The 15193-nt window shown below is 40.3% G+C and overlaps 1 protein-coding gene across 7 annotated transcripts in view; it reads left to right on the plus strand.

Annotated features, from left to right (window-relative positions):
* Positions 1-15193, plus strand: part of ADAMTSL3 (ADAMTS like 3) — a 216531-nt gene that overhangs the window by 25393 nt on the left and 175945 nt on the right. For 3 of the 7 annotated variants that reach the window (XR_014318280.1, XM_082769441.1, XM_082769440.1), the window contains one exon: positions 2948-3042. Coding sequence is in view for 6 of the 7 variants with exons in the window: in XM_082769441.1 (XP_082625567.1) it covers positions 2968-3042 (75 nt within the window). In the remaining variant the exon portion in view is untranslated. Of the gene's footprint in view, positions 1-822; positions 916-1621; positions 1675-2947; positions 3043-15193 lie in introns of those variants that run through there. The other 4 variants (XM_082769444.1, XM_082769443.1, XM_082769445.1 and 1 more) reach the window with 4 other exon arrangements.

The following is a 15193-nucleotide window of genomic DNA, read 5'->3' on the forward strand; positions in this document are numbered from 1 at the left end:
TAAAGAACACAAAGATGAGTGGCACTGAAAGAAAAACAAAGAAATGCCAGTCAGCCTTCAAATCTGGAAAATGCTATTAGAATTTCGGGACTGAACTTTTCAATGTAATCTGTGGCTGACACAAGTGCTAGAAATATAGTGGTTTGTTTGTTTGTTTGTTTGTGTAAATACCCACCTGGTCAGCAAATTAATGGCCCACTCTGTAGCTTTTGTATCAGGGATCCAAGGGACTCCCTCAGTGTTGAGGGCTAAGTAATCCTAAATGCAGTGCGATTCTGAATAAGGCTTGTGCAAACTGTGCCTGCCTAACTAGATGGCAGGTCTCATTCTGTAGCAGTTTCATTCTGTAGTTGTGAACAAGTTTCTTTCTATCTTTGTTCTTGCAGTACTACTGGCCGTAGTTTTGAGATGAGAAACTTGGCTTTCTGCATCAGTAGATCTAATGGCTAAATTCTGCCTAAATCGTTTGTGATCAGGTCCGATACATGTGCTGTCTGCACTAGGATATCTTTCTCTCTCACTTTTTTTTTTTTTTTTTTAAGATAACAAATGGCATGGGTATAATTGAAGTCATAATTCAAGGACCGTGCGGTTGATTAAGTAACTAGCAGCTGAAATGGATCCCTCTGGTTGCTTTTGGCATCTCCCCTTTGGCTGCTTTCCTCCCAGCGTAGTTTCAGCAGAGGGCACTCTGTTCCTAACGATGGAGGAGGCGCCTTCCCTCGCTAGTGAGAAACCTAAACACGTTGGAAAAGTTTCCAGTGCAACATATTTGAACAAACTCTTCATCGGTTATGTTTAGTTCACTGGAGCGTATTTTTAACTTCGGTGGCAGGGATAATAGCCCTTTTTCTGTGCGTTGCTCCTAGCAGGCTCGACGAAAGCTTGGGACATCAGTGGGAGCCGTAGCGAAAGGTAGAGGATTTTACGGAGGTACTGCCCAGCAGCTGAGAGGGAGACCGCGAGCAGAGCTGTCGGACGAGGCGTGCTTGTCAGATTTACAGTAGGAAACCTAAAAATATCGCAGAGGGCAGCGTGATTAAAGACCTCCTCGGTGTGCGAGCAGATTTGCAGCTGGACTGCGAGAGCAGCTTGGAGATGAGACACGGGATGCTTGCGGTTTTGGAAGCCGCTCCGCGGCAGGCCTGGGGGGCTGCCTTCACGGTAGCTTTCGCCCCTCGGGGGGAAGACGAACGGCTCGGCCCCGGGCTCTCGGCTGCCGGCTCCGGAGCCCCGCCAGCCCTCGGCAGCCGGCGGGGAGCCGGGCCCCTCTGGCTGGGCGCCCGCTCGCTCTGCCCGGGGGCAGCGGGGGCGAGCGGAGCCGCGGCGGCGCTGGGGGCGCCGGGCAGGGCCATGGCCCCGCACCGCAGGTGGAGGCGCCCGGGAGCCTCCGACCGGGGCCGGGCTGGGAAGGGGGGGGACCGGGGAGAGGGAAAGGGAGGGAGGGGGGTCCAGGCCGGCTGCCAGCAGCCTGTAGGACCTTGGCTAACGGGCGGCGGTGGGCTGGAGCCTGCCGCGAGGGAGGGGCTCTCCGTGATGCAGGATGCTGGATCGCCGGTGCCGTGACGGGCCAGGCTCTCCGTGCCCTGCGGGAGGGAAGGAGGCGCCGGCGGAGCCCGAGCTGCTCCCTGCCTCCCCTCCGGCCCCGCTGAGACGAGCCGGGCTCCGCACCAGGTGGGTGAGAGCCGCGGGGGGGCCGGGCTGGGCCATGGCAGCAGCCGCAGCTTCCCGGGGCTCTCCGGGCAGCTGCCCCCAGCCCGGGCGGGCAGCAGCGCCCTGCAGGGCGCAGACCGGCCTGGAGGGGCTCCGTGCCGAGCCCCGGGGAAAGCGGAACCGCTCGCCCGCTGGGTGAGCCCAGGCACGGCACCTGCCGATAGCAGAAGCTGCTGGATCCCGGCAGCGCCTGGCGAGGGGATCAGCCTTCCTTCTTAGCTGGCACAGCAGCCTGGGACTTGTGAATGACCGGAGCATCCAGGAGCACTAAGGGCTGAGGGTGGGTGGGGAGAGGGTGTGTTTCTTTCCTCATTTATTTTTATTTATTTTATTTATTTATTATTTTTTTGTAAGATTTTTTTAAGGGATTAAACACTTCTGTAAGGAGTCTTAATTACGTTTAGTTGACAGGTGCGAGAGCTGGTTTTCATTTAGGACTCTTGATCTTTTAGAAGTGAGGTTTTCTTTTTGGTTTTGAAGGCAAGATTTCCCCACGCTGTGCGTCCTCCCAAAATATTGGGGTGGAGGGTAGGAGGAGGGGAGGGCGGGCAGGCTGCTGGTGTGTGCGTGTGCCTGTGTGTGTTAGGGGTGTGCGGAACTTGCACTACTTTATAAGGTCACTATGGTAACGAATATCTGAGGCAACAAGATGTATTGATACCAGGAGTTAACAGAATTAGCAGTGTTATTAAACGGTTTATCCTGCTGGCAGTTTTAAACTGTTTTTAAGTAAAAGTGACCAGCCATTTAGTGTTGGCCCTGTAACTGATGAGGATCACTAAATTGAAGGACTTTTTCCCTCTGCCCTGATCACTTAATCTCCGTGCTGTTATGATCAGAACTTCCAAAGGCAGTGTGAATGGTTGATGGGGTCCCAGGGCTGGGCTCTCCCTTTTGGATGGGTGAAAGTGAGAGATCACGGTGGGAGGGGTTGCTGATTTGATAAACTGACCTATGTGGAGGAGACGATCAAACTCGCCCCCTACTGCTTGCTTTCCCAAACCTTCCTTCATTCCCCCCCCGCGTCTGTTGCCTAATTGGAACTGCATCACCCTGCAGGCTGTGCTCATGGCATGCTTTCCTAGCCAGCTCCGCTGGCCAGCACGGAGCTCCAGTGTTTGCACTGAGCTTCTTCCAAAGGCTGGTTCCATCCCTTCGCCCAGTTTGCTTTAGTCATTGAAATTCCGGCACAGCCCAATTGATTTTATTTGTAACTTGAAACAATCTCTCTCAGCAGAGTCCCAAGGCACGAGGATGGCCAGCCCTAAAGCCACAGGGCTCTTCTGGGAGGTCATTTGGCTTGCCATTGCTATCTACGCTCATCTACAGGTAGGCAATGAACTTGTTGCTACTGCTGTGCTTGGTGTTTCCGATGATCTTGCCACAAACTTTCAGTTGCTGTCTTTTAAGCAAAACTGCTGAGGTACCTGCATTGTAAATGAAAGGTTTCCAATGAGAGTGGGATTTAGGTTTATCACTGAATTTAATTTCAAAGGCATCCAGATGGGAAATGGATATTTTCTCTCTCGGTAATATTGTACCTGACTCAACTGTACAGGGACCAAAGGGAGATCTTGCCAGATGTGTAATGCCTGGGGTCTTTCAAGGCAATACAGCTGCCCTTTGCCCACAGGAGATTTAGCACCTGATAAATGTTAAGATACTGTAAGTGACAAGGGTTATATAAATACCTGTGTAGAAACATGTAAAGCGCTTGGAAGTCGGTGAGTATCTTGGGAAGACGGAGGTCCAAAAAGGTCTTTCCTTCAAGCGTTCAATGAATACAGAACCATGGAGGAAAGCCATAGCTGCCAACTGATCTATTGCCTGACACATGAGCCTAGTCGGTTCCAAGAAGTGAGTATTTCAAGAAATATGGTGTGCTGGCATGCAGCAGAGATGTTGTTATAGTCTGTCATCCTCTACAGTGGTAGTTCCCACAGTACAGAATGTATCATCAAGGATTCTTCAGTCCTCTATAGGCCCAAATCAAAAAAAATACTTAGAAAAGAACAATTAAACTGGAGAATATTTTTGAAATAAATGGCATCAGCTTTTGAAGCAGTGTAGTAATTTTTACAAAATAAAGTATTTGTTTTGCAAAAAAATCAGTGACAGTATTGTAACTATGTACTGTTTTCATTATTGTGATATTGAGAAATGGTGGTTTCAAACTGGAGCCTGTTGGGCTGGGCATTATTTAAACATACATCCTGAAGAATTTTGAATCAAATGGTAATAAAGCAGGCAAAAGAGAATTCAAAAGGAGTATGAAGAAATTAGGAGACAGGACTGGACAGCTCAGTAAGCTATAATTCATTTATGCTGGACTTTGGGGCTTACAGTAGTGGGAATAAGCAGTGCTACTTGCTAATAGCACTAGTGCAGTGTGTGCTGTGAAATGTTTGGCAGTTGCTTATCAATGAATGCCTCTTACATCTGTATTATGGTTGCTACTAATCTTGAAAGTACAGCAGTTACCTGAGTAAAGGATTCACCATAAAAGAAGCATTAGATTCTTTATTAAGTGTGTGGAAAAGCAGCATGAACAGTGCATGTTCAAGCAGACAGGACAGCAGTGGAATCTTCAGCTTTTTGCTTGCTTCTCATGTAGGAATCAAAATGTTACTGATTTTCTGTGCCTGATCTGTGATCTGTTTGTATCTTTGTGTGCAAGCAGTTGAGTGATGTTGCAATAACAGGCCCTATAAAGCACTCAAAGTAGTATGTGAAATTCACTTAATAGTTCTGTGAAAGATGAGAATAGAAGTACAGGAAAGGGAAAGGTCAGCTTTGTGTTTGGGCCTTTTGGTTATGAAGAGACCACTTTTTTTTTCTTTTCTTTTATAATGTTTTTCTTTTCTATTTTTTTCCATAGTTTTCTTATTACAGAACAGGAATCAGTGGTGGCATAGTTTCCTCTTCTCCACAAATGGTTTGGCATAGCTTCACTTGTCTCTTCATAATAAAAAATATCCAAACACATTGTAGTAATCAATAGGCTATTGTGAATAGCTTTATGAACATTTCAATCCAGGTCAAATTCTTTTGGTCTTGATTGTCCTGTTAAATATTCCAATCTATTTGGCATATTTGAGCTATTAGCACTTAACCCCAATCTTGCAGGAGGCCCTTCTGCTCCTAAATTTTAGGTGTTCTATCACAATTTTAGTCACATTAAAGATATCTTATATTATTTAACATAACATTTTTGGTATCCAATAACCATTAATTCTTTAATTGGTTGCTTGGGGCCATACTATATGGACCACACACAGTTATTCTACCCTAATATTGTACCATAGCTTCCACTTGTGTTGTTTTTGGCTATTGAAGTGCTTATGTCTGGAGCTAATCAATTAGAAACAATTGGATGCTGGGCAAGGTCACAAGTCTATGTCATGTCACTTATGTGCAATTGATTAATTTCATCCTGCTTGAGGCAGGTACAGAATAAAATAATAACCGTTTAAAAAGAATGTGGTGGAAATGTGGTATGAATGTAACGCAAAGAAAACTTTAACATGAGAAGTTGTGAAAAAGAGGTAGCTGTTACTGAGAAGAAATGAAAGTTAACTGGTTATAGGATTCTACACCAGTAACGAGCATGGCACGGTGTTTAGCTAGGTTCCAAACTTAACTCTGAACTTCCAGATATGTGGTGTCTCAAGTTCATGACAATTTTTTAAGGGAGGTTTAATTGCCATACTAGTAGATTAATAAGATATGATAGGATAACCCAGAGAATTGTTTACTGCGTGATATTGCCAAGCTGCTTTTTAAAACCGTTCTGTGAGCAAGAGCAAGGGCATAAAGTTGATTCAGGAGATCACTTATGGGCTAGCCTTGCTTGTGCTGTTTTGCAGACATAGGGCCTCCTTTTCCTGACTCGTGCCAGTATAACTGAAATGAGTGGAACTGCATTTGCCTAAAGCCAATAGTGACCCAAGCAAATGGTGTCTCTATGTCTGTCTTAAAATAAGATAAAATAAAATAGCAGCAATATCATGATGGAATAATTCAGTATTTCTAAAGATTTAAATGATGAATCCATCCAAGGAGGCTATCGTATTCTACTGATTTCTGTGAACATCAAGTCTCAGTCAAGGATATAGTTAACTACTGATGTGTGTTTATTTCTCAGTATGGTGTAAGAGGCTTCTTATTTTTCTCCCATGATAGCAGCTTAGTAATCAATAATAGAGATTTTAGGCAATGGTTAAGCTAATAAAATAAAAGTATTTAAGTCCAACTTTGCTATTTAAATCTCTTGAGAAGATATGGCTATGTACTGGTAATTGAAAAGGCAGGATGTTCAGCCTGGTACCTATGCTTTCTCAATCTTGTGGTAACATTTTATTACACCATTAAGTTAATGTTGTTATATGTTATGAAATATGTGCAAGAATGTATATCTGATATTCTTACTAATGAATTAATGTCAGCAAGAAATGATTGCTAGCAGAATCATATGGACAAAATTTGGAGTTTACACATGGGTTCATTTTAGATTTATTCTCTGGTATGTTGTTTTCAAATCAGGAATACACTGATATTTTCTTAGGTTCCTAGAGTCCTAGTTAAATCCTCTACAAGTCAGCCCATTTTATCTCCAAAGACTGTGGGGTGGCTAATGTCTGAGGAGGGAATAATAGCAAACACACTATGTCTGGATATTTAAGAAGCATTAGCTTTGGATTTCTATGGAAGGGAAAGCTTTGTAGGTCACATATTCATTGAATAAACTGTTACTTGCTCCCATGATTTATGTTTCTGCGATCCCCGCATGCATTATGTTTTTTTTTTTTTTTTTTTTTTTTTTTTTTTTTTTTTATCTATCTGTGATATTTTGGATGTAAAAGATATACATACTGAAAACATTATCTTATTCCAAATGATTCTGCCATAGCCAATCTGCTGAAAACTACCAACACGGTAAATGTCATTAAGGTTGACCTGTGCAAGGCCAAAAGTCTGATGTCCATTACATGACATAGTGGACTTGGAGACCATCTTTGTGGAAAACCTTTGGAATATGTTTTACAGTCACTGGATGTATTGCATACCAATGTCAGAAAATATTGATCTACATGCCATATAAGAGTAAGGATTTTAAAATCTTCAGTAACTTTAATCAAAAATATCAGGTTGCGATTTGCAAACCCAGAGTTAAATCTAAAGCAGTTTCACTTTTGTAAGCAGGTTGCAATGCTGCACCCATCTGGAGTTTTGCCATCAGCCTCAACAGGCTTGTGGTTTTATCCTTTTGTTTGAACGCTGGAATACATCTACTGCAGACAAATAACACTTCAGAGACTCAGTAGAAGTATTCTGACTTAAAATATTGTTATTGACAAGCTTGTAATGCAGTGACAGCATTACCAGAATACTTACGTAAGTTCCTGAATTCATTTTGAATTTATGACTAATAATGATTGCTCAACCAGTGCTCATAGGATCTGAACTGCTCTTACCCCCTATTTACAATCCAAAAGAATGGAATTGGCAGAAGGTTTGTGATGAATCTGTCTTGTGACTTGAGTCACAAAATATGTATGAATACTTATTTTTAAAAATGTAATCTCATCAAAAGTTTAAGTCAACTGTGGGAGATGACCAAAAGTCCAGATGATATCAGTGAGGGGGCCATTTTACTATTATTTCTTTGTTTCAATTTTTAGTAAATATTATATATAATAGTGATTATGAATGATGCTTGCAGCGATACAAGTCAGGAAAATCAGCCTTTGGTTATTCAGCTAAAGCATAGTCCAAAATCATTCACGCCAATGAGGTGAAGGTGTTTTAATCTCCGTGTCCTGTTAGATTTATAATGCCTTATCTACATCTTCAGACATGAGTATCATTCCTCATTAAAATGATAAATCTGGATGAGAGTATTAAATCAGTTGTGTGTAGAGCTCCAGTTCACTTGTTCTAAAACTAGCTATTCAAACATGGAATGTTTTTAGAATAGCTTAGATGTAAGAATAATCTTTCACAACAGCCAGTGGCTTCTAATTTTTCTTGAAAAAGTAGTTAACAAGTGAAGGAATAGCTTTAAGATTCTCTCTGGTTTTAGCAACCACTTGAAAGATTAGTCATTGATAATTACTCATTCAGGTCTGCTTGGTGCAGCTGGCTCCTTCATATTCCTTACCAAATTGAGGCATAAACTGCACTGAGGGGGCAGTTTTTCAGCACACCAAATTGTTCCTGCTTTTGCATCACAGAAAACGTACATGATTGGTTATACTCATGTTAAAGTCCTTTTACCTGTTGTTTAAAAATCATGGTTTGGCCATCCCAAATAATGAGTTTGGCTTCATAAGAATGTATTTTAAAATCTGAGACCTTTTTATTTGTTTTTACTTCTAGAAGCTGTGAGGTCCACATGTTTGTCTCTATCTGCAGTCATTAGGCTTGAAGCTTTTCTTAAAATATAGAATTCTGTATGCTCACCTGAATCCAGGAACTGGTATTTAAGAAAACACCAAATATAATGTGGCTTGCAACTGAGTGGTAAAATATTAATTTCAGTGCTAGTGAAAGCAAGTTTATAACTGTGCCTCTGTACTTGTTTGTGTTGTAAGCTTATGTGAGAAATCCTTGGCAATGTCAGTGTGTTACACCAAACTGACTGCAAATGTACTTGACTGTTAAGTCCATGTTGGTAAGATTCTGTATAGTTTATAGCACTAATGATAATCTTGTGACCATGTACAGTCCAGCACAGCCTGCCTTGAACAATCCCAGTGTAATTCTTGTTATGCAAAATCTCTGTAAAACAGTTTGTGTGTGGTAATAGAGTGAGTTTGGTTTTGAAATGCAGTTTCCTAGTGAGCACAACGTTCCAGAAAGGACACTGGATATAGCTGTGACAATTCTGGAGAGACAGCTAAGTGAGTTTCTTATTCTGGTTGTGCAGATAGAAGTTGGAAAAGATAAGCAAACAGCTGATGGAAGGAAAGTCAGGCTTTAATCAGTGTGTCTGAATTTGGCCCTAGCTTCATTTCTGCATTCGGCTCAACATTAGATAAATTTCCTTTTGAAGGTTCAATAAACTTAAAGCCCAGTATTTATTTGTCTACGTGGCTTTTCTTTCTGAAAGAGGTTTTCAACTTTCCTGTGAGTTTTGGAATAAGAATTTTGTTTCTCTTATTTTGGAATGGAACAAAATGTTTATAGACTTGAACCTTTTGTAGTTATCTCAATTACCAATGTACTTTCCCAACTTCTGGTATAGTGCATCTGGAATGCTATTTTTCTCTCATTCCTGGTTCTCTAGAAGAAATTGTCAAATGTGTACAAGTATCTTAGAAAAGGAAAGCTTGCTATCATGAGCAAGACCCACATGGGAATTGCATGGCACTGCAGTTCTGTTATGCCCTCTTCACTCACTTTATCACTGATTTGTTTAGGTTTTGAAAACAAGTACATAAAGAACTTTTCTCCGTTTAAGAGGAGAACTTTTTATATTATCTGAACACTGTAGACTGTCAAGCACTCTTGGAGTTAAGGGTCGTATTTTCCAAATGGCTTCACTCTGTCTTCTAGGAGCAAGTACAGGTCTGCAAGCTCATTTTTGACTGTCAGCTATGCAAGGGTGCTAAATCTGATGCAGAGAGAGAAGTGTTTTCAGAAGGGTCTGTGATATGGAGCCTTTACTTCAGTAAGCCCTGAGCTTTTGTAAGTTAAACACATACTGTTGAGTACTTAACTGTATTGGTAGGTGCTTAGCTGGATTTTCAAAACAAGTTATAGGTTAAATTTCCATTAGTCCAGTGGGAACCAGGCATTTTAGTGCCTTAGGCACTTCCAAAAGTCTGGCTAACCATCCATCTTCATATTTTGATGATTAAACCAAAACTTTGACTCTTAAAGCTCTTTTGAGAGAATAGGTTTCTGGTGTGTAAATTCTAGTACCTGGGTGTGTAGATATTTGATAATACTTGAGAAGTGCAAGTACAAACATCAAGTATTTATAAATGGAGTGCACTTTCTGAAAACTTGGCCTAATACACCCCTTCCAGACAGCATATTACATAAATTGTTTAGGAACAATGTTATTTCTGTTTCTAATTTTATATTTATTAGATTTAACATCATTATGGAGAGAGAATGAAAACAGTATTCTCAGTCTGTTTTGAGAAATGTGGTTTCCAAGAATTGTCAGTTTGTCATGCTTCTGGATCCACTAGAAACACAGCAAATGCAGTCAGCTCGAATAAATTGTGAAGCAATATTAAAAATGCATTTACGATTGCAATTACTAGATTGTTGTTGTATGCTAACTGTTGTCATTTGTGGCACGGTGGGAGGTCCCAACTGGTTAATGATGCTGTTTTGTAGTGCTAAGTAAGTGGAGCTTTTGTTTATATGTGGAAACATGTATTTCTGCATTTATGTAATGTTTTTTTCTGTCATCAGGTGCTTTGCCAAAAATCTAAGCTGCTTAAAATTTATAGGATACAGTCTCTTGTCAGTGCATGCAAACAGAACAGGGTATCATTTATAACATGTATATATGAAAGGATTTGTGAAGGCTCTCTGTAGCAAATGCAAACGCAAAGAAGAGCACTTAGTTCTCTGATCTATTGCTTCTTAGTTCCAGAGAATTAAGAGGGTATGGGCACACCTGCCACACCACAGAATGCCAGAAGGTGATTGCTTTCTCTCATCATCTTCATCTGATGATGTTTCCTGGCCTGCACCTTTCAGAAGCTCCGAGGTTGCAGAAAGCATCTCTATTCTGAGCTCGCTGATTAAACAAAAGATTAGCTAGCTTAAAAAATTCTTCCCCTGATCTTTTATTTTTTTTTCAGTTGTTGCCATATCTCTGTTGTGTATGTGGCTTCTCCAGACCATCTACTGGCATGGAGAAATACATGTAAGCAAGAGTGATGCAAGTAGTGGTTCTGGTGCATTCACATATCTCTTCCAACAGTTGTTGTCCTTGCTTCCCAGCTACTGCAGCCTCTTGCTGGTGTAGCAGCGGTGTGGAAGCAGAAGGCTGAACAAGCTCACTGCTCTCTGTGGATGCATAACAAATAAAATATGCTAAGATATTATTGGGCTTCCTCTCTTGAGAGTCTCCTTTTATTAGATGTTTTCAAGGTCTCATTACTCATTTGGTGTTTTGTTTTCTTGAGCCTCCAAATAGTTTTAAACTACTCCCTGGTTGACTAACATGGATGTTGGCTGAAAAAACAATAGCATTGCAGTGTCTTGAGTATTGACTGCTTGGTAGATGATATTCTAGTTGGAAACTGCCAGGAACTTCCAATGTATTACTGTTTTTTTCAGCTGATCTCATCAACACTTGTTAGAAAGCTGAAAAGGGTGTACATTCATCACTGGAGAGGTGTGTGGATTGTGCTGTATGCTACGCAGGGATTTGACTAACACCAATAACTGATAAGACTGCTTGAATGAGCTCTGTTTTCATGTGGCCTGATTATGTAGTTTTATTTGTATGAATGTAAGATGCTTTCTGTGACTAACAGTTACACTTTTCCTCTAGAACAGTGATTCCTAGGTGTGTCTCTTCATGGAACTGCCAGCTCAGAGCCTGGCAATAGTGAATAATGGAAATTAAATGTTAGGAAACACCATGAAGGGAAGATGCGAAGTGAAGAGCATCATCCTCTCACTGCATTAACTCCTTAAGCGTGTGATCCCACTCTAAGTACTGTGTACAGTTCTGATCCTTTATGAATGAAAAAGGTGGAAAGACAACAAAAAGAGCTTGAAATGATCTTGGGATCTGCATGCCAAAGGTTTTCTCGAGTGGAAGGATACATGGATTCAGGGGAAGACAAGACAAGCACTTGGAAAATCCACTCAGTATTACTGAACAGACAAACCATGGCAGGCTAAAAAAAAAAAAAAAAAAAGTACATGAGTCCAGGGAAGTATGGTATGTACTTGCTCTGTATGTGCTCTTCTCTGGGTATCCACTTAAGACTCCTGTTGGAAGCTGATGAACTAGATAGGTACTTGGTCAGAACCAATTCAGATGTTTTTCTACCATCTTGATATTCTTCGGGGTTACACTTGATAGTCATTGAAAGGGAAGTTAGAATCCATGCTACTGTCATTTGTGACTCACTATTTAAAAGCTGAAACTAAAGAAATATATCCTCTAAACTCCAGGTGTATTTGAAGGTATATTCTGGATGACAAGGACTTGCTCAAAAACTGCATAGGTACATTCATTCTGAGCTTCTTTGGGTCTGCCTGGAATACTTTCTTATTTTTACAGCTTTTTAACAAAATTTTGTTTCTGACACTCTAAAAAATACCAAAACCTTAGAATTTGAAGGAGTTCAAGGAAACTTAGGTCATTTTGATTGCTTGAGTAGTTTCTTGTTTTTAAACAAACACTAGCATTTCCTTTAGAAAGATAAATAGAGCAATGGCTTCTGATATTTTACTAAATAAGGCTTGGCTCAAATTCTACTTTCATTATGTGATAAGTCCTTCCATAAGACACAAATATTCCAGACATTTTCCCTGTATGAGTGAACACTTGCCTTCACCCCAGTGTGAAACTGTGAGCCCAAATGTATTTCCCATTTCCCCTTCCTACCTCTTTCAGTTAAATTTAGAACACAATAGGTTGGTTAAAACCATACAGAAACCTCCTGAATGCCATCTTAATGTATGGTTTTTTACCATGCAGCTGTTTATCTTCTGCTAAAAGGAAACTATAAATGTATTTTTAATGCCAGGTTCTGGGCTTAAAATGCCATTACTTATCCAGTGGGAATAGATTTGAAAATTAGTAAGCAATTAGATCAGTAGGCAAATACATTTTACTTAATGTTGCAAGTCTCATGGGTCTTTCAAATATCCTGTTAGCATCACCTGTTCTTAACTTGCAACCTTTTAAATCTTTGCATAGTCTTAGATAGCAGTGTTACTTAGGGAAAAAATTCTCTGTTTATTTTTTTTTTTTTCATTTTTATATGAGCTGATTTTATTTTTATTTTTATTTGTATTGTTTCTGTGAGGGCAACAAAGATGTACTGTAAATGTTAACCTTTTCTTGGAGAAAATTTCTTCCTGTAGATAACCATCTTGAGAAGTGCCTTAGCTGGGATAACAGAACATGTGGGTCTTGTTCTGATCTTTTGAACTTCCTTGAATTATGTCCTTAGCAAACAGCAATGATGTATTTGTTTATAATTGCTTATTTTTCTTGCTGAATTTAGGCCTCTGTGAGCCATCTGTCACATGTCACAAAGAAGCCACAATTCAGAAATGGGGAAAATATAGGAATTGTAGACTTCTTTTTATTATTTCAAACATTAAGGCCAGCCTCCCATGAGACACTGAAGAAAGGACCTTGTCTTCTTCAACTGTGTTATAGGGGTGTCCCATCATTCCTTGTCTGCCAAAAATTCACATTGATTTATTCAGTGGTGTAGTATGAGGACTTGCACTAAAACCTCAGTCCTGGAATGAGATCCAGCCTGGGGAACCCTGTGGACTTCATTAGGTTACTGTGCCACAACTGAGACCTTATTTTGTAAAATTTATAAAAGGCTTTCTAGCTGAACAGTATGACATTTTGCATTTGAGTAACAGTGCCAGTGAAGTCTGTAGGCACTTTGCCTGAGACATCAGTGGGAGTTTTTCCTGAGTAAGACCTGCCCATAGGAAGCAAACTGAGGCTGAATTTCATTAGTGTTAATGAGTTGGTTATCATACTTCCTGTTGTGTGGTGTGAATCATTTTGTCTCTTCATGTAACTGCTAAGGACAGATGGCATTTAAATCTGTCTGCAGCTGTTAGTTTTCTTGAAAATTGGCTGTATTTTTCTTTTTTGGGGAAAAAAGTAGAGATAATCAAAAAGATAATTTGCCTGTTGCTTATAAACCTTGCAAAATCAAGTGATTTCCATTTTTTTTACATGTCACTTTTTTATTGTGTGTTATTGAAGAGCATTTTATCAGGTGTTCCAGGCCATCCCTGTTGGCAGGAATTTCTCTGAACTACTGCAGAGGGAAACATCAAAACTATTCCTTAGAGCATGTACACTATTTTTTCAGAAGAACCGAAGCAGAACATGGAAATTCACTTTTTAAAAACCAGTGTGGCTTTTTGCCAGATTTACCATATTCATCAGATTCCTTTGAAACTTTTTAGGGGTTGCTCTCTCCACTGCATGGTGCAGTTCTGCTAATGAAAGCAGGGGAACACAAGCACATCATAAATAAGGAAGATACGATAGAGTTGAGTTCTGCATGTAGCATTTTGTCCATGCATATAAAAATTGACATCATGGTGTTGGAATGTTGACCGTGTTTTGCATTTTGCTAGCTGCTTTTACTGGAAAGCATGTGTTTCAAAGGGAGTTTTCAATTTTTATAAGTCTTTACCTCCATAATAGCCCAGTCTTATTTTGAATGTGGACTTCAGATATGAATAAAATTTAACTCGTGAAGAGAGTCCTCTGGCATAACATATGAATAACTTATGCAAATATTAACTAGTAAGGTGTGCATCTGGGTTGGAATAGTCAAAGCTAACCTTTAGGATCTGCTGTTACCACTCAGCATCGTCTTACTTTGTTGAAGAGCATCATACTCTGATAGTAAAGGTATTCTGAGGAACTCTTCTTAAAGTTAGTTGTGTAATGTGGGGAAAGCATAGCTGGCTGCACAAAACTAATCCTTCATGGGGAATTTTTACCAATGTGCCTTCTTAGCTCCGCCTGGGTCTTTGAAAGATGAGAGCTGAGAAGTAAAGAATGGCTAGCAGCAGTGAGAAAAGTGGCACTAGCCCTTCATTTTGAGATTAATCATCCACATAAAACTGGCAAAATTCACTTAGAATTCTCTTTCAGTAATGGGCTGGCCTCTCTTCCACCTTCATAATCCAAGTCATTTTCCCAGAGTTTCAGGGTTATTTACTCTGTAGAAAGTTGGCAACCCAAGTTTCCCATGTCATCATGTCTATGCTGTCTCCTGAGAGAAGAATTTCCTGGTACAACATCCTTGCACCTGCTAATTCTTCCCCAGCTCTTCTCATAATCAGGCCACTTCAAACCCCTTGGTGGAGTTATTCTGTACTACTTAAGCGTTTTACTAATTTTTATAATCAGGTGATTCCTCAAGTGATATCAAGCAGGCCTTCTTCCATTGATCTGTCATTGTGTGAAGATACAGAACTCTAGGTGATATTTTCAGTGTCCAAGATTGAAGGGTTTGATAGACATCTGTTATTCTGAGGAATTACATCTGCACCTTTATAGTAAATCAAAAGTTAACTATACCTAGTACCTGTCAAAGAGTATATGCCTTTGTCTGCGGAGGAAAAAATTGAATGGTGTTATAAAAGGGGCATTTAAAACATCTTAAAATGTAATTCTCTTTCTGGCATACAATGTTGTAAGCTTCAATTCACTGCTAAAATTTTAGTTTGGTGGACTTTATTACTATAACTATACTACATAGAAATATATGCATGTACA

This window comes from Aythya marila (genome assembly GCF_965140915.1).
Source record: "Aythya marila genome assembly, chromosome: 11".
NCBI classification, from domain to species: Eukaryota; Metazoa; Chordata; class Aves; order Anseriformes; family Anatidae; genus Aythya; species Aythya marila.